The sequence below is a fragment of the Tetrao urogallus genome (genome assembly GCF_951394365.1).
Source record: "Tetrao urogallus genome assembly, chromosome: 5".
Classification (NCBI taxonomy): Eukaryota; Metazoa; Chordata; class Aves; order Galliformes; family Phasianidae; genus Tetrao; species Tetrao urogallus.
The window spans coordinates 64,127,156-64,154,937 of NC_136818.1; the positions used below are offsets into that span (position 1 = coordinate 64,127,156).

The window sequence follows — 27,782 nt, forward strand, 5'->3', positions numbered from 1 at the left end:
CACCCCTGGGTTTGGAGAATCGGATCTTTAAAGAACTGGCACCGACTGCTCCCTGCTACTCTCTCTTCTGGGCTTCCTCTGCATTTGGTCATTTGCAATACATGGGTGGAAATGTTGGTAATTGTGATGGAGTGGATGGCTGGAGGGCTCAGACCGTACTGAGCCGCTGGGATGGGCTGGGGGATGCTGGGACCGAGGGTGGGTCTGCCTCACAGCTCTGCCAAAATCAGCACCGCGTGGAGGCAGCACCATGAGCAAGTGAGCAATGTTTCATTTATGCCTGAATTACAAATGCACTTGATCTTTCAGTGGAATGATGTGCAGATAACCTATAATGCCCCGTGAATAATTATGCCCGTTAACTTATTCGTGACTTTGATTTCAAAACTCTAATTAAAACACAGCAGCGGCAACTGAGCTAAATCCATTTGGCAGCCATTGTTGCAAACACACAGCTCATTTGTGCTATTTATTTAATCAGATTACTAGCTAAGAGAAATGGTAACAAATAATTTCTTCCACCTTGGCAGCTAATATGTACTAATTATAACCTGATTGCCTCAAATACTGAGCAACCACGAGTCCCATTTATATTAAGGAAGATGAAGACTATTAGCAGCAGTGAAAACCACGGTCATAAAGAAACTGGTGCATGAATCAAATCCTGGTGGAATATATAGATGATAAAGGATGGGAGTGAAGCAGCACCTATCAGTGCCTTTAGATTCTTCTCAGTAATTCATTAGAGACTATGAACAATGACCTTTGCTTTTGTCTTTGGCTACTGCACTCTCTCATCAGCACTTAATCACTCCTTCAATATATCCAGTAATGAAAAGCATATGTTCTACTTTTCTCTTGAAGAATGAAGTTCAGCAGATACGCATTGGAATTACTAGACGCGGAGCTGAAGTTATTGAAATCATACAGAAAAAAAAAATGATGCAAATTTCAAGCCTCTGACAATTTAAATTAGTATTGAAAAAAACGTAATGATGTTATATTTTAAGGAGTACAGGAATAGAAAACCACTCTCTGTGGTATTTCTTCAGTAACCTTCTGCTAATAATGATGACATAAATAGTTGTTATCACTCACACACTCACAACTCGTGCCACAGTATTTAACTGGGAACCCTGCCTCTGGATCAATGCCTATGCTATTGCTCCCAGCAGTGTGACTGCACAAGATGGGTCATTTCTTAAGGCACGTAGTGCTATTGGATTTTTAGTTACAGTAATTATGTTCTAAAGGAATGATGGAAGTCTCATTTTCCCCCCTCTCTATTTCTAGACTTCACCACCAGTCAGCTGAAGGAGGTTCTCCAGTGAACCTGCTATAAAGCACGAGGTTTACAGGTCCACCAGCACTGACCAGGACCAGCAGTACTTCCAATGGTTGGATGTACTACCACAATGGCAGACCTTACTGGCACAGTCCAGGTATGAAAGCCAACATGAAGATTCAGGGAATAGAGGAAGCACTAAAACTGAATGGAACTGCCCCAGTAACAGTGCAAAGGGAGCCAACAACTGGAGAACTACGTGGTGGAAAAATGTGGAGCCACCAGAACATGGGCAAGTACAGGTACTGGGTATTGCTGGATTGCTCATCGGTGGGAACAACATCTGGACTGGGCAACAAGGCAACAGAGAGTGGAGTAAATAGATGGAAAAACAAAGGGGCATGGGGATGAAGGAACTTCCTCTGCAAGTTGGCCAAGTTGCGGAGGAACAACTCTTAGCTTGCCAACAGCCCAGGCTGTTCCTTTAGGCTGTAGTTTGAACCACTTAGCACGTTTTACTGCAGACCAGCACCACAAATTTCCCCTTCAATAGTACAGTACTTAAAAGGGGACTGGTAGATCTTTGTTGAGACTGAAGCACCTATGTTTCCATCAAACCTTTTAGTAGCCATTAGAGATTTACTATTGGGAGTTTTTCCCCCTCTACAACTTGGTTGAATAATCATTAACTTTGGAGTATCTGCTCCTGTGCAATAGCTAAATAATGCACTGGTAATGCGTTCATAATGTACATCTTGGAAATAACAGTAATAAAACATACTGTCTTCCAAGATGTATTTTATACATCACAGATTCCTCCAGTACAAGAAGCCACCTGGTTCTTTACTGCCAGTAATGAGCACTCTCCATCCCCTAGCTCATCCCTCCAGAGAAAATAAATACTGTCTAATGAACGTCAATTTTAACAGGGTACTTGACACCGAGTCTCAAAGAAAGCCACTGAATCGTGGTTATCACATTTCCACTGAACACAGAGACCCAACGCGGTGTTGGCACAGAGGCACAGTCGCGGCGCGTTAGTTACTTGCTGCAGCATCCAGCTTGCGCTTGTGCGGAGGGTCCTCGAGGATCCTGTTAATGTCGCCGCGGTGCCTCAGGTCCACCGGCTTCTCCCACACCGACAGCTGCATTGTAGGGTTGAAGAAGAAGACCCGGTCATCTCCAGTCCAGACTACACACCTAGTCCAAGTGATAAACTATGCTTAGATCATGCCAAATACACTTGTGACCAAGCAATTAACTCCAAGCTTAATTCTTGTATCTCGCTGTTAACCGTGCTTGAGACAGAGTGGCACCTGCACAAGGTTCCTCTACAACCATGCAGGTCACCTTGGGCAGAGCGATCCCTCCACGTAACATGAAAGGTCTAAAGGCCCCACAGAAGCACGAGGAGAGCTACTCTATCGTGGTAGGGATGAGAGCAAGGGGAGGAGGAACACAGCGATGTCCACAGTGAAAGAAACCGTAGGAAAACACGTTTCATATTTTAAAGTGCCTCTTCATCACAGGCACCTTGGGGAGTGCACATGGCTGCAGCAGGAACACACACAGCAAAACTGGGGGCTCTGGATCCTGTCCAAAAACAAGATCAAGTCACTACTGTGCAAGTCATTTTATCGACCTGTTCAGTTCGAATAGTTGTCTCTGCATGACAGCACTATTTGCACTGAGGTTCATTATAAAACAGCTACAGTAATAAGGAAAATAAGTCCCGTACCACCATGATGTACACTCACAAGAGCTCACTGAATATATAAGTAAGTAAACTAGCAGAATATTGACCCAGAGCCTGCACTTTCTGAATGGCAAAGAAAACTAATAAGCAGCATATGTTCATTGTGACTTGCTCAGACACGTGCACACACTGGTAGATGTGGCACTGAGGGACACAGGCAGTGGTGGGGGTGTGCTGGGATTGGGCATGGGGATCTCAAGGGCTTTTCCAACCTTACTGATTCTATGAGGGGAAAATGCTGTCTCTGATACACGAACATTTGGAAAGGCCAAATCTTGTTAGCAAGAGCTTTGATGTTCGATTGTTACACAGAGAAGGGAGCAGAAGTGGTTTAAAAAAAAATCTGCTCTGGATAGAAGACTACAAATATGAAAAACAGTCCATCACTGCAAAGCACTAAAAGTGGGTGACCCAACGTTTCCCATTTACCACAAGTAAGACGTGACCACTCACCTTGGCAATACACGAAACCAAACCCAAAGAACTCATGTAAGACAGCCCGCAGGGGATGGCAGCTCTGCACCACTCATGAGCAGCTCGGTGCCATGCGTGCCCCCAGCTCTGCACGCAGCACTGTGAAAAATCCATGCCACCCATGAGAGCAGAACCAGCTGTACCAGCTCAGCTGAGGACTTGTATTTACAGCACACGTGAGCTTAGGCTTGAATTCAGCAACACGGGTGACAAATATTTTATTAACGTTCAGTTTTTTAATACACAAACATGCTGGATCAAAAAGCAGCCTCTCAAAGCTCTCATATTTATAGGGCAATAATGAGGTATTTATACACTACTTTGTGTCTCAGAGCTACAGGAACCTCTGCTCTACCAGAAACACTGACAGTCAGGTCAAGAATTGTAACTGTATCACTGGCCCCAAGTCTCTTCTGCATGAAATAGCAAGAGGGAGTTGTAAAGGAACATTTCCAAATCAAGGCTCTGCACTCCCATAAATACCACAGTCATCCCAGAGGGAAGGGAAAAAGCCCTTGGCATTTAGGTGCAGAGGACAGATTCGGCTGATTAATGTAAGCAGGCTGTTGTTGCCCTTTTATTAAATATCAGAAGTATGGTCAGGGCACAGGCCCAATCCCGTACAGGAGCAAATGCCTGCATTGAAATGCCCCTCACTGTAATTTGCATTACGAACAAGCAGACACATTGCAGAATTAGTACTGCCAGCAGAATCGGCCATATGTGAACCCTGGGAAGCTCGAATCCAGCACCCTGTTGGGGAGCAGCAGTGCTACTCCACATACATGGGATGGCCCAAGCTATTACCTGACTTGAGATTGGAAGCAGTGCTGTTGGAAATTTGTGTTCTGCCTCTGCTGATAGGCTGCTGTGCTCAGTGCTGCTCTGACCACTGGCACGGATACCAACAGTGCCCATTAACCGCAGTGTACTTAAGTGCCAGGTCTTTGTGCAGCCTCCCCCAGTGAGAAACTCCAGGCTCCCTTGTGGCCCCTTTTTTTGCCTCTTCTGTGACTAATATCACTTGACATCCAATTTAAAATTAATGTCCCTTTTCCCACGTAACATATCACCTATTCCTCCATGGTACAATGACAGTTTCAATTATCCATAGGGGACGCATGATATTTTGTTTCAGTCACAGACCATAAACTGGAAATGCGGAGATTGCTGTGCTCATTTTTCCCTTATAGAAACTGTGGTTTAAGCGTGAGAAAGGGAACAAGATGGTTATACAAACATTTATTTTCTTTCATAAGGTAGATAGGCTTGGTAATGTTCTTGAACTGTTTCTGCCATTAAAAATATGATCTAACTGCTCCTGAATGGCTCTTTTTCTCCTGTTTTGCTTTTCTGGGTAAGAATAGAAGGATCAAATGTTCAGTTCTGTGAATTCTTGAACCAAATGCTGAATGCCCTACAAGGCTCAGAGGGGCTGGCAGCACCTAACAGCTGAAAAATCACCTTTTGGTTTGTTTTAAGTGGCACAATCTCCCTCCCCACTCCGATCTCTTGCTCCTGTTTCAGCATGACAGCCCAGCATACACTTGGAGATGTCACAACAACCATGGGGCTCACAGAAGCATGGAGCCAACCTACAGGCAGGGAGTGGTTGAAGTAAATGCAGGATTTGTTGAAGCTGTGTTGCATATCTTCTTCTAAACTACAAAACAACCAATAGAAAAAGTAAATTCTGGTTTAACACCCAGCAGGTATGCTCCATGTTTCGTCATGCCACTGATAGATGAAAGTCTCACCTCAGAATAGGGGATAACTTTTGGCGTGAGGACTATGCCATTTCCTTCTGGTCCCAAGGATGAGGTTTCAGTGCCTTATCTTTCACATGAATATTCACTGAGTCATTAAATAATCCTCTGGAAACTCAGAAACTTAAGATTTCTCCTCAGAGATTTCAGCATCACAGGTTTGGTTCTGAGAGTGGTGCCCGTGAGCCACCCAGCAGCCACTGCTGAAGGAGAGGTGGAACTGCCACCCAGTCTCAAATGGTTCCCCTGCACTATTTCCTGTATTAGCAACTACCAGGAAGAGAAATTATCAACGTAAATCCCATTTTTGATGCCAAGATTAGAGACGACATCACACTGTATTCATAGCATCAAGCTGTAAAATGGCATGGAACAGTAACAAGAAATAATGGCTGGTATCTATACGGAGTGCTTTGGCCAAAGATCCCACAGACATCAGTCAATGAAAATAAACTGATTACTGCGCAGCATATGGGTACAGTAGATTAAAAATCCTTCTTGTCAGCCATCCAGGACCAAAAATGAAAAGCGATTTCTAACTATTTAAAAGCCACGAGAGCTTCAGCTATCAACGTAAGTCAGTGAATTGGAATGTGATCAGGAAACCTACGGCATGGGACACAACCTTCTACAGGTTTTCAGATACAAAGCAACACCAATCCTGCAAGACTAAGAGATTACTATTGCAACCAAATAAGCAAGGGATGAAGAAGGTCTGGTCCTAAAAAGCAAGAGCATTTCTTACAGGTCTTGCACTTCTCCTTTGATATATCCAAGAGTCGTCCACGCTGGATCCTCAATACATGAGATGTCCAGCAGGACCTGAGCCCTAAAGAGCCTGGCTGAGCACAGCGCCGTGCTGCAGAACACCAGCACTGAAGAACCCAGGCAATCAGAAAGAAAAAACATCAGGCACGTTCTTCTAGAAGCCGCTCCTGGCTGAGCTGTGCTCCTGGCAGCACACACTGCTCTTACCTCGTGGATCCCAGGGAGGCAGTCACACAACGTGCTCTCATTTTTGCTAAGTACATGATAAATGAGGGAAAGCTACAGTGGAAAAGGAATACAGCGCTGCTGCTTAACATCCAGGGTAGTGTATTTTCCCCACGTAGAGACCACTAATGCATGCTTGGCGAGAGAAAGAGCAATGATGAATGACTTTTATTAGCTCTAATTGTATTTCCTTACCATGGAGATCCTGGCACTGGAGTGGATGCCACAGGCTTGTTGCCATTTGAAGTACTGTCATCCTCATTTACTAGTTTAAAAGAATGATCCTTGAAAGAGAGACAGAGATTAGTCAACAAATAAAGCCGACGCATAAGACTGTTATTGTCTTACAAATCATTTCCTTATCTTGAAGTGGATTACCTACATGGCCATTATATCACTAGCAGCTTTATGAACAGCCAAGTGCTCTGGAAACAGTTGGGACAAATTGGATATAATCAACTTGTTGCCCCATTTTCAGGAGCACAAATGAAAAACAGCTTTTGCCCATGCCAATGGCTGCCACGGGGCAGTGAGCATCACTCACTGCTTGTTTGCATGTACTTTCAAAAGAAAAGCAAAAGACAGAATGCTAACTATCCCCTGTGCAGAGGCGAGTCCCATTTGTGGATGCAACACCACTCCTGTCCTGTGACACAGGCACCAAGCAAGGTTCTGGAGTGGCACAGCTGACATGTACAGCCTGCAAATGTTTTAATGGCTCCAGCACAGCTATTTACTGGTGCAACTTATGAGAACAAACCATGAGGAGGAGGCATGGGAGGTAGGCAGCCATCCAGCTCAGTACACTATCAAGAAGTGACAACGATGTACTTAATTAAAAAATAATAAAGAACACGTCCAGAGGTCTTCCTTTGGAAAATACTTTGCTGCTCGAAGCGCTGAGGATGTGCCCCAGGGTCAACACAGCTGCAGACGTGGGGAACACATGCAGAACCTATGGACAGCAGCATGGCAGGAATGTGAAAAGCAAAGGAGGGCTTAGTCAGTCCTCCATCCTCACCTCCTCCTTGGAACAGGGCTCCTGAGGCAGCTGGGTGCCCACTGCAGGCAGCCCTGTAGTGCTCCTGGCTGACAGAGCTCCACAGCACAATTAAACCAAGCTCCTGATCAGAGAGCAGTCCCTTGTACCGGCTCTGATCTGTGCCGTTCCGTATCACGCAATGGTTTTTAAGGGAAGAATTAAGGGAAGAAGGGAACGCACAGCAGACCTTGTCGCCATCCCTCTCCACAGAGGCGCTCCTCCTGTCGGCGTGAAGGATCAGGGCAGGGGGGCAGGAGGCTCTGCTGCGTGCTCTGCCTTTATCTGCAAGGGGAAGCATTGCCCGTTAGTTACATGCAGGAAGGCTGGGGCTGCTCCCACCTGAAGGTCCAGGCTCCAGCTCCCAAACCCAGCACCTCACATCTGGTGAGGAGCATGGTGCTCACACCTTGTTTCAGTGGCACTTGTCCTTCAAAGAGAGCTCTGCCCACACCGAGCATGGTTTTTTTCCCCAACACAAAACCTGCTTTTTTAAGGCCGTGTTTGACAGAACCACCAGCCGCCTTGCAGGCCCCAGCTGCATTCTTCAAAAGCTTTGGAAATGGATTTTCCCTTCTCTTTGCTAAGTTATCACCTGGTTGCTGGACAGAGCAAGAAGAAGTGGTGGGGACAGCAGCATGTGAGGTTAAAAGTCCAAACCAGGCTCAACAATTTCTTTAAAAAGGACCATTATGAGGCACTCTCATAATACACTCTTTGCACAACGACTTGCACCTCCCATACACTAACTGCACTTGCACTATCAGTGCTGCAGAGATAGGCTTTCGTGCAGACAAACCCCAAGAGAAGGTCAGGCTATGCTTGGGACTGGGAAAATGGAGCAATGTGGGAGGAGAAGAGGAAGACATGGAGAGGGGAATGGGGACAGAGTGTCATTCAGCTGCGCCCCGACACAGGACAGATGCAGGATGAGTGGATGCAGGATGGACATAGAATGGATGCAGGATGGATGGATGCACGATGGACATAGGGTGGATGCAGGATGGATGCAACACAGACACAAGGGACCAGTAGAACATCTTTCCCAAGGGCCAGCCCCACCACCTCCAGGAAGGCTAACACAGTGCAGGGACACATCCAGCAAAGCCTGCAAGCCGGAGGCGCTTCCATGTGCTGGCTTCAATTCCGTAGCAATTGCCACAGAAGCTCTTAATTGCACATGAGCTCTTAATTGCTTTTTAATTGGAAGCAGTTGTAAGAACAAGTTCTTCCCCTTCACAAAGCAGTTGTCCGCATCTGAAATGCTAAATGCTAAAAGTGCTTCCACTATGAAATGACTGCGTCTGGAGAACAGAGGGGCCATAATGAACAGAAGGAAAGGCAAAAGGCAGCAGGTATCAGACAGCCCAAACGATCAGGAAAAAGTGGCTTTTACAGTAAGAAACCATTCAAAAGATAATCTCTCTTCTATTTGCTTGTTTCCTTTCCTTGCCCTTCCGCTTTTCCACCTGGGCATCTTAGCCAAGTTTTCTCCAGTCACCCAACTAAAACTTGGGTTCAGAGAAACTATTTGCACGCGGTGTTTTTCCAGGACTGCACCTTACACAGTCAATTCCCACCTAAAATGCTATTCCATTCATTTGAATATTATTCAGACAACAGAACAGACGCAGCCTCAGCACCACAGAAAAGGCTGAACCTGTCAAGGATCTGACTCTGATTCACCACAGAATATATCACAATAATAAAAATGTAAATCGATGTCATTTTTCTCAAGAGACAAATTACTCAATTTTTATAGGTGGTGGAGAAGAGGATTTACAAATCACATCAACTCACTGACACATTAAAGGAGCCAGGAGAAGGGAGCAGTTAATAAGTATCAAGAGGATCTCTGAATGTATCCCTCTTCACCAGACATCTGGTGCAGGGACTCTGCTCTACCCGCCAAGCTCAGCCTGTGCTGCAGCCAAGCAGCATCCAGTGTCAGCCCCCTGCAAGCTGTGTGTTCCTCCCAAGCTCCCCATGGTCACAGCATCCAGCCTGGACAGCCACAAAGCCAGGCACATCCCAGGAGCACTGCATCTTCAGCCAAGAGAACACCCAGGGTCCTGCTGGCAAAGACAACCAGGGGCAATGTGTTTGCCAACAGTGGCACAAGCCATGACAAAACTCCCATCAGAAAAGCTGTGTGAGGGAAGAAACGGTGCAGAAGGACACCTGAGAAGCAAGGATATTTCTCTCATTCCTCACTCTGTGAAGGAGAGGCACATCTACACACCTGGTTCAAATTCCACTCTGCTGATTCATTCCTGTGCTCCAAAACACAGCAGAGGACAGATGTGCTGTTTCCTCACATCCACCAAAGTACTTCACTCCCTTACCCTGAGCTGTGTTTTCCCACTGCTGATGTGAGCTGTGCAGCCACTGGGGCAGCTCTGCTGGAGGCCATCTGCAGAAATAACCCCCAAGAAAGAGCCCTGGAGGGCTCAGCACCTCCTGGTGACACAGCAGCAAAGCGCTGCCCTGACAGTGCAAAGCCCCAGTGCTGTCATGCAAAGAAGCAGCAGCTAAACATGCAGCAACACACTCAGATGATGCTTAAGAGACTTTGGGCTTATCCTTCTTTCAGCAGGGAAATCACATTAACCCCATGTGCAGCTCTGCCTCTTCCTATCTCCTTCTCTAATCCTAGAAAGAAAGGCTGTTTCAATGCCTTTACGGTCTTCATTACCATTCTGATTAAGAGGAAGCCAAGAACTTTCATTCACCCACACACAGTGTATGCACACACGAGGAACAAGAGAACACATTTACCAAGCTGGCATCATTTGTTAACTTACATACAATAATAAAAACATATCAATGCCAACTGGTAGATTTAAGGAAACTACATGCAGGCTGGATGTGGCTCTGGGCAGCCTGGTCTGCTGGTTGGCGACCCTGCACATAGCAGGGTGGTTGAAACCAGATGATCAGTGTGGTCCTTTTCAACCCAAGCCATTCTATGATTCTGTTGCACACACGAAATTTGGCAGAACCTGAAACACTGACAAGTCAGTGGTGGCTTGGTGCAAAGGCAGGTAGCATAGGGGTAGCCCTACTGCTTCTGCTGCTGCTCTCACCCTGCTGGCTGCAGCTGCAGGTTATTTGCTGCACGGAGCCCAAGGGCAGCTGAGCTGACTGAACTGAAGTTGTGCAGCTGCTCTCACTCCCTGGGCCTTACACGGCTTCCCTGCAGAGATGCTCTGTGCTGGCAGTGCCCGAGGCAACCTCTCATTTCTTCTCCTTTGAAAAGCTCTCACATCATCTGGGCAGTGACCTCACGGAAGGATGTGGGTGCAGCATCTCTGCTTGAAACAGCATGGTCAGCACAGCACACCACTGTTCTACAGCACCGTGCATTAAGCATTCACACACGACATAGACTTTCCCAACATTGTGAATTTACATGAAATAAAATGGAAATTTAGAAAAATCTAAAAAAAGAAAAATGGGGGAGAAGTGCTCTAAGTCACTGCGCACATCGGGAGTCAATTCTTTTTATATCCGCAGCAAATACTGAGATGGTTTTCCAAAATTACTGTATCGAGAGACTGAAGTTGTAAGGCTGTGCCTCCCCAGCCAGCTCTGAGCCTCCAGGCACACTCCAGGCTCTGGGAGCATTCGCTGGGATGGGGCTGGGCAGAAAGATGAGGGGCTGCTTCTCCAGACACACTGGAAAGGCAACCGCCGCATCACCCTCCATTGGCAGCTGGTGCACATCGTTGCTCAGGGTTACTCTTTTCCCATTAATCAACCTTTTTGTTTCTCTTAAACTTACATGCATGAAATGCAGTGCAGGCAGGCAGTTAAGCCCTGTGACGTCCTTCCAACATAATCACACAGCGGTTTTGCCCCTAAACTTAGCAGTATAATTACCAGCGATGTGCTCGTGCCGGGCCTGCGTCAGGAAACCTGATGAAAGGGATTTCTCTGAGACTCCACGGCAGCCAGAGGACATGAATAATTCACAGAATGAAAAGTAGAGGTGAAGTAGGAAAATTATCCTACGTATATTGCCGCAGATGGAGGTGTATGATGATAAACATGCTATTAAATGCAGAATTAGAGCAGGCTGATTCGCTCCGTGAAAAGATATGGACAAAGACAGAATCAAGCTTTGCTCTGCTAAGGGTTTTAGAGGCCAGACCTCTGTTATTCTCAATGGCAGTTTAAATAGGCTTAAAACGTTGACTCTAAATATTGCAAAGAATTGGGTTTACTTCAAGTGCACACTTCTAGGCATCCGGTGTTTCATTACTGCACTGAATACTTCCTTAAAGTGTCTATGCTGTAGGTTAGCCCCTAGGCTTCCCCGGGCTGTCCTTGCTGCAGACATGCACACTTCTGTGCCCCACTCCCACAGATGTGGGTCCTACCTTCAACCCATCATAACCATTCAATGCAATGGGCATCTCCTGGTCTGCTCCTGCACATCTTATTTCACCCTCTGAGAAGTGTCTGCGTCTGCTTTGACACGTTCCACTGTGATCTGTCAAACTCCACTGTGCTTCCCTCCCTCCTTAAATGTCCCTCCTTGAGCAGTTTGTTGCCTCTACAGCAATCTTTTCCCATTCACTCTGTTATTTTCCTGAAGATTTTGAACAGAAGCTGTAGGATGATGGCAGCACGTTCTTTGTCTGCTGTACCAAAGTGGGCTCCGTGCCTGGTGCAGAGGTCCCAGACAAGCATCTCTCCTGGCTCCTCAGATACACAGCCTACACGCTCCCAGAGGTGACATTTGCCACTATTTTAACAACAGATATTCTATTTTAAAGGAGACCTACTGCCATATCCAGCACTTCCCCAGCAAACAAGCAAAGCACACATCACGCCAGCCAACCCCCCCAGCATAGACTGCTCTGTGCTCCTGTCCCACAGCGTCCATGCAGCAGCACCAGACACCACATGCATGGATACCCCTCAGCACTGGGAGCTGCGTGTGTGTGCTTCTGCGCAGCCTGCTTCTACCTGGGCTTGCTTGCTTGGGATGGAATTGTTCTCTTCAGAGTGCCTGGTACGATGCTCAGCTCCAGTTCTAAGAGAAAAATGATGCTGCTAGCAGCCTCACTTGGATAGCTGCAGCTGAGCAGAGCTGTACAGCCCAGGCCATCCCAGCCAATGGCCCAGGAAGCAAACAGAACAAGGGCAGATGAGTGAAACTGGTCAAAGGGACGCTTCATATCACAGGATGTGGAGCAGAAGGAGTTCTGAAGGGCTGGGAGTTCATCTCACACTCTTCTGGGAGCTCACTGGGCATCGGTTGAGGGTGGTGAGCAATTGCTTGTGCATCACTTGTTATATACATTCATATATATATATATCATAGATTCATAGAATGGCTTGGGTTGGAAGGGACCTCAAGAATCATGAAGATCCACCCCCCCCAACACATGCAGGGCCACCAACCTCCACATTTCATAACAGCCCAGGCTGTCCAGGGCCCCATCCAATGGCCTTGAACACCTCCAGGGATGGACGGGGCATCACAGCCTCTCTGGGCAGCTGTTCCAGCACCTCACCACTCTCATAGCAAAGAACTTCACCCTGACATCCAACCTCAATCTTCCCTCCTTCATCTTAAAGCCATTTCCCCTTGTCCTGCTGTTATCTACCCTTTCAGTGAGTTGACTTCGCTTATCCTCCTCTTATATATAAACATAGTCATAACAACCATCCTTTTCTCTATCTTACTAAACAGTTTTATTTCAACCCATGAGCTCTACTTTGATTTTTTCAGTTCTTCTCCCCATCACATTGGATGGAGTGAATGACTGTGCAGTGCTGAGCCCCTCCGGGTTAAACCACAACAGGAAACAAATATGATTTGTACTTGGCATTAGATTTTTCCAGCTTCCATCACAAAATAAATGGTTACTGGAAGCCAGGACTGTTGTAGACTCTGTTTATTACCTCTGCCCCAGACATCCCAAAAAAATTTAATTTTGTCTTGAGGAAGGAAGAATTTTTTGTGCTATCATGAGCAGAATACAACTGCACTAAGTGTCCCTGAACACACAGATTTTCTCTTTAGAAGCAAAGTCAGAAAAAGACTTATCTATACTGCAGAATGGAAGCACGGCTGGAATGTCCTGCAAAAGACATTTGTTGGCTTATTGTTCCTGCCATGGGCACTGCAAGCACAGCATGGTGGCTCAGGATGCCACGTACACAATGAAATGCTCAGCTCACGAGTTTACAGATTGACTGCATGGAGCTGATGCTCACCAGGCTGCCCAAACCCAGCTCTCATACCCCACCAGCTTCCTTTCCTGGGGTATCTGGTGGCTGACACCTGAAATCACCTGCATTACTGCCAATTCCTCTTAATTGTCATTCTTTCTTTGATGGTTTTTCCACTGGAAATAACGACAGCTGGAAGCATCCTGCAGAAGGGAGTGTCATCTCCTGAGAAATGTTACAGAAAAAACTCGAGTGAAATTGCTGTTCTCTCAGTGCAGTCAGCAGGAAATCAAAGATGAATATCAGAGGAAGATGAATGTGTTTTCAATTTTCAAGGGAAAGCCAAAAACAAACATAAAATTTTCATCCTATTTACATTACTTGTACACAAGGAAAAATACAGTGATTGCTCTTCCAAACCACTGGATGGGCTGTGAGCAACCTGGTCTGTGGGAGGTGTCCCTGCCTGCAGGAGGGGTTTGGAACTTGATCATCTTAGTGGTCCCTTCCAACCCAAAGCATTCTATGATTCTATGATTCACTCTATGAAAGCTCTCAGCAGTGTCACCCCTAGATTTTCTATTGGCTCACTCACCAAAGTCATTAAATATCAAAGGCTTCATACAACGCAGTCCTCATCCAGTGGATGGACAGATCAGGAGGGCTTGTGCAAGCCCACCAAAGGGGGGACAGCAGACACATTTGACATGAAATACATTACAAACCATGATTTCAGCTTCCCACAAGAAACAAAGGGCAGAACAGCGTGATTCTAGCACAGATCTGTTCTGGGCAGCCTGGTCTGGTGGTTGGCGACCCTGCGCACAGCAGGGTGTTGAAACTAGATGATTATTGTGGTCCTCTTCAGCCCAGGCCTTTCTATGATTCTACGGTCTTTGTCTTTCCATCTGTGCATTTTTTATACAGTTCTAATATTTCTTCTGTTGCTCATTCCCAACAAGAAAGCAAATCAACAGCACCTCAGTGGCTCTGGGGAGAACAAACAGGTCTTTGTAAATACTGTGGTGAAAAAAGCAGGTGGTGTTTTGCAAAAGCAAACTGCGCCAAAGAGAAACTTTAAAACAAAGCATGTCAAAAGAAACACGAACTTTCCTTCAGATTTATGTCTGTGTAATAATATTTTGGGAAAGTCTCAGAGCTGGAATGCTCAGCAAGGCAAATTCCACCGGCAGACCTGGCAGTGGCAGCCCTGCCCTGGGGGCATGCTACATGCTTGCTTGGCACAGCTAACCCCAAAGTGGGTTTTTCTGAAACATCTACCTGAGCAGTGGGGAAGACCTGTATGGGCACAGAGGGCCAGAGAAGTGACAGCAGAACAGACAGCCCATAATTGCCTACGATGCCCAGCACGCGCCATGAGATGTGGCTCACAATGCACTCACCTTGCAAGCACACCTGCAGGGATCTTGCCGCCACCTCTCACCTCTGCCAACAGCTGCAGCTCCCCCGTGCAAGGGACAATCTGTCCAATCCAAATGCAGTCTCACCCCCACTCCCCAGCCCCCCACCAGAGCTTCTGTCTTCACCATAACAGCAGTACTGCAGAATTTCATCTCGCTAGGAAAGATGCTCCCAATTTTCTACCAAAATCTGAATTCTTTGATCCTGACTTGCAAGGAGTATACACAAATCCAAGCAAGGCCACAAGACTTCTCCCAGCTTTTAGGAACAGTGCTTGCTCCCTTTTGCAACACACACACTGACGTGAGAATGAACAACATGGTTTTATCACACAGCACAGCATGCAGCATCGTTGGAGACATGAGCCAAGGAGCTTCACGGAGCACCTATCCAAAAGAAACCGCTTTATCACCACAGATTTGTGAATGCCACTGGCATGGGAAACAGAAAGCCCAAGGACAGTGCAGAAATTGCCTTTTGTGTCACCAGATGCCAAACTGCTGCCAAGTGCCAGACTGAGCCAACAATGAAAGCTCTCACAGCTAGCTGCTGCAAATGCCAAAATCAGAGCCCATTTTGTAAGAGTTCCCTGTTACTGTGCAGAGTGGAAAGCAGGGTTTGATCACAACACAGACGCACAGCATATGTCTCAGTGATAGAATCAGTCTACAGAAGCACATACACACCTGTTAGTGTCTGCTCCATCAAGTTGGTTGCCATGATTGTCACAGCTGGTGCAGCCACAGCAGTCACCCTGGTGACTTGTGCTGGCATCAAAGGACCCAGGCGAGCATCCACTCTCGAGGCTGAACCTGCATTCAAACCACAGTGAAATCATGTTTTCTTTCCAGATGACACAAACACCATCAAACAATGCACTTTTGTCAGCCTTATTTCTCAAAAGGGTTGTACAGCCTCCTGTAAACTCTCTGCCCCACACCCTTGGCAAGGCTAGAGGGACCAGGTCTGTGTTTGTACAAGTGAGTGGTCCAGCCTGACCGCCACATCCATTGACTTTCAACAGATAAGCAGATACTGTGCATTAACACAAATGTGATCCTCAAAACAAGATGTGCAAGGACATCTTAGTGCCTTCAGAAAAGACACACACAGCAGGATCAGTTTTCTTAATTAAGACTAAATAGCACACATCCATTTCCCATTATTGCTCACCACAATCCACCTGTGTCCCACCCCATCCATGGGAAATATTTTGCCAATAATTTCAATTACCAGCTTGATCCCAGTGAATCACAGCCTTCTCAAAGATGATTCACAAAACAGAAAATCACTGAACTGCTCAAATGCCTTGTTCATGATAAATTAGCAACCCGGATCGCTGCTAAATTGATGCTAATTAAACTGCACTACTTAAACCTTGAGAATTTGTGGCTAGTGCCAGATTTGAGGTCAAATCTGGAGCATTGATTTCCCATTAACAGTGCATTCAGGCAGCACGTATTTTTCCAGAATTAAAGGACAACTTCCCACCATCTCAACTCAGACACGAATTCAGGTGCTCCATTAGCAGTCTCCATCTCCTGCTCACAAGCACCATTTCAAGGCTGAGTTGGCAGAATCATAGAATTGCTCAGGTTGGAAAAGACCTTGAAGATCATCAAGTCCAACCAACAGACGAGACACATCCCTAGTTTAAGGCAGTCTGACAGTAACACCGTATTTCCCAGGTGTGATGCAGGCTGCAGAATGTACTGCCCTTCCATTTCACTGCATGCTCTGATACCATCAAAGAGTTCTCATCCAAACTTCTCTGCATTCTGCAGGATTTGGGATCATTTCTGGAACGTTCATTCTTTTACTTCTTGTACTCTGCCCATTTCTTCACTGATCTTTGTTTCCCAGGTCCCAGCTGTCAAAGCAGATTGAGCCCAGTTTTTACTAACATGAAAAACACCGATTGCTTCCCTCAATATAACATTTGGTTCTATTATAGCAATGGATACTTTGATACACTTTTTATTCCTCAAAACTTTACTCTTGGTTGTCACTTCAGTGAGAGCACAGTAGGTAATTCCATGTGGCCTTCGGGCTTTGGGGATGCAGGATTCAGCTTCTGGGAGAGGGGAGTTTCCCCTTCAAAGTGAGCATTCTGCAGACAGTGTTTGTGCTGCAATTTGTGCTGCACGTCTCCATCCACACACAGCCAGGAGGACGTGCACCTGGAGCAGCACTGCAGCACATCCACCCCCATGTTGTATTCTGTTGCCCTCCTCCTGAGGCATGAAAATCATACAGATGTAAGCAGACACTGAACGTTTGTATGGGCTTCTTACGGCCCTGCCAGAGCCAGGATGGCCAATGTGCCACCCGCACCCCGCAGGCAGCAGTTGCTGGGCTGACAGGAGCAGGCTGGCAGCTCCACCAGCTGTTGGCACGGCTGCAGCCAGAGGGACAGATGGCAAGGAGCCAGCGGGACTCCAGACAGAGGTAAGAATGTTGGACAAATAAATCCCTTCCAGGAGAGAAGCAGGACGGCGTGACGCCCGCTGTGCTCCCTGTGGCACAATGGCCATGGGAGCACTTTGAAGTCGGCCACTCCTAAGGAGCCCATGAACAGAAGCATCCCTTCATGTATGCAAACCCATGGCAGTCTGCAATTCCACAAATGAACCTGGAATGAGGTCACGATGTGCTGAGCTGTCTCCCTATGGATGGACACACAGCACTGCGTATTAGCTCAGCTTTTATCCATCAAACACACACTGCACGTTGAAGCATGGCTCTGCTCTGTACAGCTTTAACTGTCTCTTTGCAGTGATTTATGATCACCTGGAGGAAAAATGAAATTATCGGTGCGTCTTTCAGTGTGATGGAAGCAATTAGCTCAGAGCTTCCACCCGTATTTGACTCAAGTATATACATAGATACATATACACATACGTATAGATATTTTTAATACATGCAGATCAGGCTCAATGGCTTACTTCAATTATAACTTATGCTTGCTAAATAAGCTCGAATGATTTAAGGCAATCATAAACTTTAAGAAATAAATATTTATGCTTTCTGGTACTTTGTGCTCATGAAAAAGCAGTCTTTGCAATAGATGGATTTGGAATGCAAATAAACTCGGTGGATTTCACTGAATGTCATAATGCAATATAAGCTTTCAATATGAACTCCACATAACCTGGGCTGGAATAATACCCAAATACCAGCCACAAAGAACCTGACACATTTCTGGATACCCTTAAAGCCAAGGAGCACCCACCCATAAGTTTTGTGTTTGGAAACACCTCTCCATTTTAAAAATTATTTCAGTGCAAATGCACTTTACTGTCATTTAAAAAGCTAAGCAGCCTGTATCTCAGTGTAACCGTGATGACATTGCAAGGACAGAGGAGGACTAAGGCAGGTGAGAGCAGCCTGGGTACCCGAGCACCCAGAGAGAGTGGCCCCAGTGCAGCTACAGCTGCGGAGGGGTGGAGAAGGAAGAGAAAAAGTTGTGAATGAAGGAGGAAGATCTTAAAGAAACAGTCACTGGAAGTTTCTCACTGGGAGATCCAAAACACGACAGCAGAGACAGAGCAAGCAGAACGAGGCATCACCCTGTGGTGGCTAAGGAGGAAAAGTGGCTCATCCCCAAACAAAAACTGCTTTGCTCCCCTAATTTCTGCAGAATGCAGGCAGTGATGCTGATGGGATCCCTGCAGTGGACAGACAGGTGGTTAATCCTTCCACTACTTGCAGGCACAGCAGCTTTGGTGTCAGCTGCATCTCCTGCTCCTTGGTCAGCTCACAATGTGGGAAGCTGGCCTGGCTGGGGCTGCTTATAGCTGTGCTGGTCCTACTGGGAATAGTTATAGCTGTACTGGCCCAACCTGGGACAGCCATAGTGGACAGCCCAGTTACCAAGCACACCTGACCTGTCATTGTCCATCACTGCTCGCACAGCCCAAGAACTGAATGGGAAATTCCCAGCTGTGCTTGTTCTGCAGCAGAGAATGCTGTCCCCATATATGCAGCAGGGGACACATCAAGTTGGGCAGCACCAGGCAAACAGGAGAAGCAACTTTCAATTACACAAATGCCATTCCTCTAGCTTCACAGGTTCCTCTTCTGTTAAACTTCCTAAATGCAACGATACTTTACAAAACCTGTGCTCCTTGAAGCACCCACAGGAATGGTGTTACCAGAATTCATGCGCTGTACCTCTGCTTCACAAATGGAGTCAGCCTCAAAGCACCACGGTGGTGGCACTGGAACCAGCATGCAGTCACCCGCACATCCCAGTGCATTTCCCAGCCTACGGGAGGGCAAACCCAGGTGACATCAACAGGAGTTCCTAAAACTCAGCTCCACTATCGGGGCATGCTTGTTTCAGGAGCAGGGTACCTCAGAGCTGGGAGCAGCAGGATCCTCCCACCAGCTGTACCCTGTGTGTCACAGGATGCTGCTTGGGGACACTGCATGCTCCTGGGCAGGGCTCCTCTGGGATGTCTCCTCACCAGAACACAAAGAAAGGATCATCCCTTGTGTTCTTCTTCATTTAGAAACATCTGCCTGTATTCACTGCATTCTGCTGCTAAGAGAAAACAAAGATAATAAGGGCATTTATTTTGACTAGGATGAAATGACAGCAGGCATGTCCTCAATAAATCATGCCAATAAGAGAGAGGCAAAGCAATTACTCAAAGCAGACTGGAGCTGCCTGAGACAGGAGGAGCCTCCTGTGCAGAACTAAGGGAGGAAAGTGACTGTTGCTGCCCAGGCCCAGCACCACAGCCGGAGCATCCCAAGGCATGCAGGCAGCATCCTGCTTCCAGAGCTCAGAGGATGGAGCTAACCTTCACACCACTCAACAGCAGCAAATAGAACTGACTGAGAAAGAAAGAACAGGGTCCCACTGCTCAGCCACTTTGCAGCCAGACTGGTATCTCCAGGGCACAAAAAACACAACTGATTACAACCATCCATTGGCTCATTCCCTAAACAAAACCAGTAAACCATGGTGGAAGCCAGAGCGCTGCCACTGCAGCTCTTCCTTGCTACAGTCTGAGCTGCTAAGAGAGTCAGTGCCTGCCAGCCAACAGCCAGACACACACACTGCTGCCCTGCCAAGAGCCTTCCTCATCCTCCTCAACCTCCTCCTCCTCAGCCATTGAGGGCTGCACCCCACAGCCACGCTGTGCAGGATAAGTCCTGTGCCTCCTGCACTGCAGGACCAGGAACTCATGAGAAGTGAAAATCTCCATGCCCTTGCTGCTAAAACCCATACTAAAATGTTGGTGTTCTTACTGAAAAGTTTTCATTGTCAGTGGAGGCAATGGAATCACATAGACAGCCTCAGAAAAAGGACAAGATCCTGAACGTTTGCTCCTACTTGAAAAAGAATCATAGAATCATTAAGGTTGGAAAAGCCCTCTGAGATCCCCAGCATCAGCCCACCCGCCAAGCCCCCTGCCCACATCCCCCAGTGCCACATCCCCACAGACGGCCCCTCCAGGGACAGGGACTCCCCCACCCCCTGGGCAGCCTGATCTCCTTCTGAGAAGGAATTTTTCCTTTATCCTCATAGTTCAGGAGCAGAAGACAACATCTGGATCACCTTTGGCTTTTTTGAGATGACAAAATATTTCAGTGAGACTGAGCCCAAGAATGTGATTTTCAAAAGTGTTCCCATCACTGAAGAGCAGAAAATCCATTAACAGCACCATTTTGTTGACTTTCAAGCCACTGATGCAACACTGAAAATCCCAGAGTTAATAACAAGCCCGGCAGGTACTCCACGATATGTTTATTTCTAAGTCAAATATGAGCTGCAATGGTTCTTTTTTACATCCAAATTGAAACGTAATGAGAGAATGTATTAACAAAGAGCATTAAATATTCAGTGCTCAGGTTGTGCATGGGGAAGGCTTTGCCTGAGAGCTTCCAAGGGCCCACGTTGCAGTGCTGATGGCACATGGTCTCTGTCCTTTGGATACCAGTCAGTGTAATTCCTCTCCTGCATGAAAGAAACCAGCTACCCAAACCTAGAACTGCCCAAACCAGGACATACACATTAAATACAGAGTTCTAATGTTGAATCTAAAATGCTCAGAAGAGCTTTGCTCATAGAAGCAGACCTAGCCGCCATTTCTCCTTGCAGTAAGTACAGAGAGAAAGCAATTCTTGTGGGATGCAAGCACATCACCCTTAAATCCTCTTGAACTTGTCATCAATTCCTCATCTGTCATTGATAACAACCACAAAGTCTTGTAACATCACAGAGCAGATGAACTCAGTGCAGTGAAACCCAGTGGAACCAGAGGAGGAACCCCAGGTTTCCTCTGTGTCCCAGGGGTCAGAACGGGGCTCCAGATTTCCTGGTGCAGACTCTAACCTGTGCACAGCAAACCAGGAAGCACCCATTATTACAGAATAATAGAATGGCTTGGGTTGGAAGGGACCTCATGAAGATCCAACCCCCCCAACACATGCAGGGCCACCAACCTCCACATTTCATAACAGCCCAGGCTGCCCAGGGCCCCATCCAATGGCCTTGAACACCTCCAGGGATGGACGGGGCATCACAGCCTCTCTGGGCAGCTGTTCCAGCACCTCACCACTCTCATAGCAAAGAACTTCTCCTTGATATCCAACCTCAATCTTCCCTCCTTCATCTTAAAACCATTTCCCCTTGTCCTGCCAGACAGGACACATCATGGAGTGTAACATCAAATTAAGGGAAAACAAAACCAACAAGCAACTCTTGCACATAAAAAAACAGCCAGAAGTGCTGCAGACTGACAGCTGCACAGCTCCCACTGACTGCATGGAGATCCTCACTACAAAACGACTCTTAATTTACAAACCCAAAAACATGTGCTGTAGTTCTGTATCCACACAACCTTAGGATGGGCACGCTGCACCCAAGTCTGCACCAGCCAACCTGCTGTGATACAGAACCCATGTTGCTTTGTGGCTGCTTGCAGCAGGCACCTTGGGAACACCAGTACCTGCTAATACAGAGAATTGTTCATTTTTCTGGGATCCATCAACCCATTTGCAACACCTGCAGAAATGTGCTGGCTTCCCAGCTACTGAGCAGCAGTTGCTCTCCTCAAACTGATCTCACCACTACACAAACATTTATTGAAAGACAAGAATGAGCAACAGAACACTTTGTGTGGGCATCTTCTGTGGTACCAGAAAGAATTTCCTGTAGAAGTGCCTCGGAAGGATTAGGAACAAAAGAGATGCTCCTTGCCCCAGAGCCACCTATGACAACAGCTGCTTGAGGGAGCTCCTGACTCCCAGATCTGGCTCCCAGCAAGAGCAAAACAGGTTGGCTCTGGCTACTGGAAAAACAGGAATAATTTCAGAAGCTTGAAGAGTCCTCTGTCAATCATGGAAAATACTGCTACCCAAAGCTAGAAGGATTTCAACCAGCTTCCATGTTTTCAACTTAAACAAGTACTAGAAGCAAGGATAGATGCTTTTTGGATTTCGGATTTGATCCCAGACAGATGAGGAGCAACAATGGCCAGCATGCCGTGCTTCCAAGATGAGCAGCCACCTTTGTACGGTGGTAGCTCCAGTGGAAAGCACTACCATGTGGAAACAAGTAAACAAAGTAAGTGTTGTAATTCTTCAGTAGTTTTAATTGCACTCAATGCTTATCCCAAAATCACAGAATTCTGTAATTTACAGTCATTAGGATCAGTTAAGATGCTCTCCATGAACTACCCAGGGAGCTATCTGAATCTCAGCCCACTCCATTAGCTCGCTTCCTTCCACAGGCAGCCACTGCAGCTGGCTCCCAGGGCTGGGTTCCTGCAGGAGTTCTGCAGCACAGACCTCACTTTGCCCATAGCTACTAATCTCCACTCCCATCTCCCTTACACTGCACATGGCAGAAGGCAAACAGGGCACAAGAACACATCTATGACATACACACTGAAGCTGTAGTAGGAAGACAGCTCCTGGTGCACCACTGAATTCAGAGGAATGGAGCACAGCATCCCTGCCTCCCCCCCATCAGCCTGAGAGCTGCTTGGCCACTCTGGGCTGGAAGAAGAATGAGCACTTCTTTGTGTCTGAGCATTAGAATTATTCACAGATGCTATGGAAGCACTTGGGGAATCCTAAGATATGAATCACAAGTCAGGATTCTCTTTTTTTCTATTTTTTTTCTTTTTTTTTTCTCCTAAAGATTAAGTTGTAACTGAGATAAAATAAGTGATCTGAAGGCCTCAGGTAGGCAGGGATCGCCAGTAGAATACCCTCACCTCCACTGCCAGCCCTTTAATGAGGTCTGGAAGGGGTGAATCTTGGTTCCATCCATCCAGTCACTCAGCTGCACTGCATGTACCCGAGCTCCCCTGGGCTGGCCCTGCCTTCCCACCAGGTGCTCCATCACTGCTTCAAGCCACGTCTTTGTATCTCTGCTACACTCACAAAGAACACCCCAAAATGCTATGCCAACCCAAGCTGCCACAGGGCCTGCCAGCAGAAAGCATGCCCAGATTCAGGCCAGCAGGGCTGCTATGTGCCCTAGGCACCACTGAGCTGCAGCAGGGCGAGCTGTGCCATTCAGGGCTGAATGCTTACAGTGACTCAAGGGGCGGCCAAAACTGTGCTGCTGCTGTGGTTGCTTGGAGGAAAATCCTCAGAGATCCTTTATACTTCCAGTTGTGTTTTCGTTGTCAGAGAAACACCGCCTTAAATTGAATCCCAACAGCACTTTGTTTTCATAAAAGAGTGATGCACAAAACAGAAAAATGAAGTGCTAAGAGAAACTTAAGAAATTAAATGTAAAGAAAAGTGCCTTCATGATTTTCATTTTTGGGGCAATTATCGCTTGTTCCCTTAAAGATAAAATCAAAAATAAATTATCATGTCAGAACGCTGGCGAGCTGTGTGTCACTATCAGTTTCAGATAATTAAGTGTGATGTATTTTGGAGCAGAGCCAAATGCTGATAACGTGGCAATTACTTCCACAGAGCCCAGTCAAAATCACATAACGCTCTCCTCCTGCATCTTCATTACTGTCTTGCTTTAAACTTGGGGTTTAAATTATCTCAAGAGCTTCCAAAAAAGCAAAGGCACGACTTCGCAGAGCTGAGGAGCTACAGCTGTGCTGCAGGCTCGGGGCCGTACCACGGCCATCCAAACCAACCCACACTCATCTTTTCTTCTGAAACACAGCAGCTGTCCTCATACCCACAGAACAAGCTCAGGCTGCACTGCACGACTGCAGATTACAGAGCTACTCTATAATGTATAATTTTCATTCTCTGTGATTTGAAGAGGACAATTGATTTCTAGGGAAGAAGAGAAAATACGATTTCATCTCGTTTCATGCAAGCAGATATTTACAAGATACAAATCATCAAGACAGCATGGCTGCAAGCATTAGATTACAATTTGCATTAGACTGGCATTGCTTTACATTACTTCTCTTCTACTAAAGGCTATCCCAAAAACTGTTTCCTTCAAAAGGATCTGTTTTGGTATCAAACGTATGTCACACATGTAAGATACCAATTTGGGGAAAAGGAGAGGAAAATCAGCAGTTTTACTTTTGGGACGAGACCTTCAGCTGCTGTCTTCCAGCTGGGATTCCCACCAGCCTGAGCCTTACAGGATGACCAACACTGCAGCCCATAACATGCTGCCATGACTTCTCCCTTCAGAAAAAAATCTCTCGGTACAAACCCTATGAAAACAACACCGAAGGAGGACGCAGGAATCACAGAGTTATTGAGGCTGGAAAAGCTCTGTGAGACCCCGCCATGCCCACTGCTCACATCCCTCAGTGCCACATCCTTGTGGTTCTGAGCACCTCCATGGACAGGGACTGCCCACCGTTGGGCACTGTGTTCTCTCTGGTTATACCCAACCCACCACACAGCAAGTCCAAAGGCCTTTCTCTAAATTTTCCATTCTCCTTTACCCAAACTCCAAACTCACATTTCCCTACTAGGAAGGCACCCTGGCTGTGCCCCAGCTCCCACTGCAGGCAGAGCTCCTGCCCCAGAGCCGTGCTGGGGATGGGCTGACAGTCAAACCTGATGATCTTAGAGGTCTTTTCCAGCCTTAAAGATCCTATAATTCTACGGACAGACAGAAGCTCAGCAAACACTTCAGTAAATCTGCAGCAAAAGCACAAAATGTCAGCGCACATCTTCAGCCAATGAACAGCAATAGGGAAAGACCCCTTCTATCCTTCTGGCTGTTTTGCCTCCTTTTAGCAATCTACTTTTGTTGTTTTTAATTTCCAGCGGATGGAGAGAGAAAGAAATCAAATCAAAGTGAATTCAAAGAGAAGTCAAAAGGAGTCGTAAAACTTAAATGTTTACAGCTAAATTGCCCCTGTTCAGTCTTTTATATGTATACATATATACCCCCACATATAAGGTGTGCTGTATTGCCCATGCTTGTAAACAGCATCTAGGTTAAAAAACAACCAGAAACCCAAGGACAGGTCTGCAGGAGGGCTCAGGCATTGGCTGCAGAGCCCAGTGTTTCTGCAGGAGCTCTGCTGCTGCCCACCCACATTCATCATTCAGAAGCTGTTAATTGCAGGCTGTTAAAACGCTAATTGCTTTTCAAAGTCTTGCTGCCACATTCGGGATCACAGAGGTTTCCTGATTTAAGAGTTCTCCTAGGAATTATTGCAGAGGGCTTTTTGTTCCCACCCTCCTTGCCTTGGGGGGGGCAGCTCTGCCCCGCTGCCAGCACCCATCTCCAGACGATGGCTGAGCCCACCTGGAACCACGGCACCCAGCATCAGCAGGGCTGGGCACAGACACCTCCCAGCTCTGGATGAGCTTTGACTTTTGCAATGAGAAAGAACTTCTGTACCATCAGCATAACAGAGCACTGGCACAGGCTGCCCACAAAGGGGGTGGATTCTCCTTCTCTGGAGCAATTCAAAACCCACCTGAACACTGTCATGCAACTTACTGTAGGGAACCTGCTTTAACAGGGGCATCTCCAGAGGTCCCTTTCAAGTTCTACAATGCTGGCATTCTGTGACAATGGCATTAAAAGTGACTTATTTAATAATAAAATCTTCAAGAGCATTGAACATCACCACAACTCTTCAGCCCCACGTTTAGAAAAGGAAGCAACACAGATCCCCAAGCCTCTACTGGAGCTGCTGTGCTTCTGCCCAGCCTGATAGACCCTGGGCCATCATGATGCTGCAGATATTCAGCTCAGCATTGGAGCCCTATTTCAGGCAGCTGGAAAATACCAACCTTGCCCAGAGTTTTCTGTACTCTATTTTCAAGACAAACAATGGAATACAGAAGATAGATATCCAACTTCTGAGCTGTTAGGGATCGACTTCCCACTCACAGTCACAAGAATGGAGCTCCCAAACCCCACTCCACTCCTCTGGCAGCTCCAGGGCTCCATGGGCACAGATGGGCACCACCAAAGACACCCCTAAAATTCCAGCTCAGGGACAAATCTCAGTATGTTTAGCAACAGAGCTTTTAACCATCATTTCAAGAGGGCTTCTAAACAGCTACATACATCAAGTGTGAAATTAGATTCCCTAGTCCTACTTTCATTAATTAACTCACTGAACTTGTTTCAGTAATCACAGCCATGCAGCAGTGGGAGTAGGAGATTCGTGGTCAAGCCAGGCACCGACTCACCTACCTGTCCATGCTAAACCATGCTGATGTTCCTCCCTTCACAACCAGCACCACTGGCAGTGCTGGCCTTGCCTGATCATCTCATCTTACCTTGTGTTCAGCACTGCGTGTTCACAGAGGGAATGCATGTGGTGCTAAGTGTCTGTCCTACAACAGCAGCACAGACAGCTTTATCCTTTTCAAAGCGATTCCAGCCTCCTGAAACCAAGCAACCCAAAGAATGAATCCCTCTGGAAAGCAAACAACGTGCTAATGCCAAAAAACATTCCACCACCATCCACCCTGCAAAATTCTCTTAGCCCACAGTAAACAGCATGCACCTGCCAGAGCAAATCAAGGTGAGGATGCAGTATTTGTGCAACACAAATGTCAAACTGCTCACTTGTTAAAGAGGAATGAAGCCAGGATGCTTGTTTGGAGCCATTCACAAAGCCCACTGGGCTATATCATCCCCTAGATTTACCATGAAAATAAGCTGTGTGTGAAGTGAAACCGGGCTTTTCTGCTCACCTGTTGTCCCTTTATGTTCAAAGACTTTTTCCTCTTCTGTACTCAATCAGAACAACCAGCAGAAGCCAGCATGAGTCAACTGCCCCAGCACACAGGGACAGCACTTGATGCCTGTGTCCCCATGTCCCCAGCTGTCACAATTCTCCTGGTGCCACCACCCCATGTCGGGCAGCACAGCAAGCATCCATTAGTTCTGCCATTGTTCCTTACAAAGCCAGACCTAAACAGCACGTGGTCAACATTTTAATTAATTACTGACATATAGAATAACGTATTCAGTAATACTGATATGTTAGAATCAGTAAGATACACCTGAGCTCCCTGCTGTAGACTTTTTAGAGATTACTTCCCATTGATTCCCCCCTATAAAGTGCATGATCAGGGCACTGCTCCTCACTCTGCAGCAGAGCACAAATTAGGTGTAACCAATAGATCACAGGAGCACAACGGGTGCTGTGGTTTTCCAGCAGTGGTTCCTGTATGTTCCTAGGATGCGTCAAACTGCACCACAACCATTCCAGCACCACTGGTTCCACAACTCTCAGGATGAAAGACAAGTCAGTATGGGTTGATCAGACTGTTCCTCTGTTTCTCCTTACAAACGTGGACCCTCCCAGCCAAGGGTCTGTGCACCAGGCACTGCAGGGATGGCTCTGTGCCATCTGATGATTCCTCACTGATCCTCTCACTGTGTCACAAATCAGCTGGATGCTGCAAGGATTAAGGAAAAGTCAC

The 27,782-nt window shown here is 46.8% G+C and overlaps 1 protein-coding gene across 1 annotated transcript in view; it reads right to left on the minus strand.

Moving 5' to 3' along the window:
* Positions 1-27,782, minus strand: part of TCERG1L (transcription elongation regulator 1 like) — a gene marked incomplete at both ends in the record, with an annotated part of 62,491 nt that overhangs the window by 14,907 nt on the left and 19,802 nt on the right. Inside the window, 4 exons of the mRNA XM_079536042.1 lie at positions 2,331-2,485; positions 6,470-6,558; positions 7,504-7,598; positions 15,608-15,733. Coding sequence (XP_079392168.1) covers positions 2,331-2,485; positions 6,470-6,558; positions 7,504-7,598; positions 15,608-15,733 — 465 coding nt within the window. The remainder of the gene's footprint in view (positions 1-2,330; positions 2,486-6,469; positions 6,559-7,503; positions 7,599-15,607; positions 15,734-27,782) is intronic.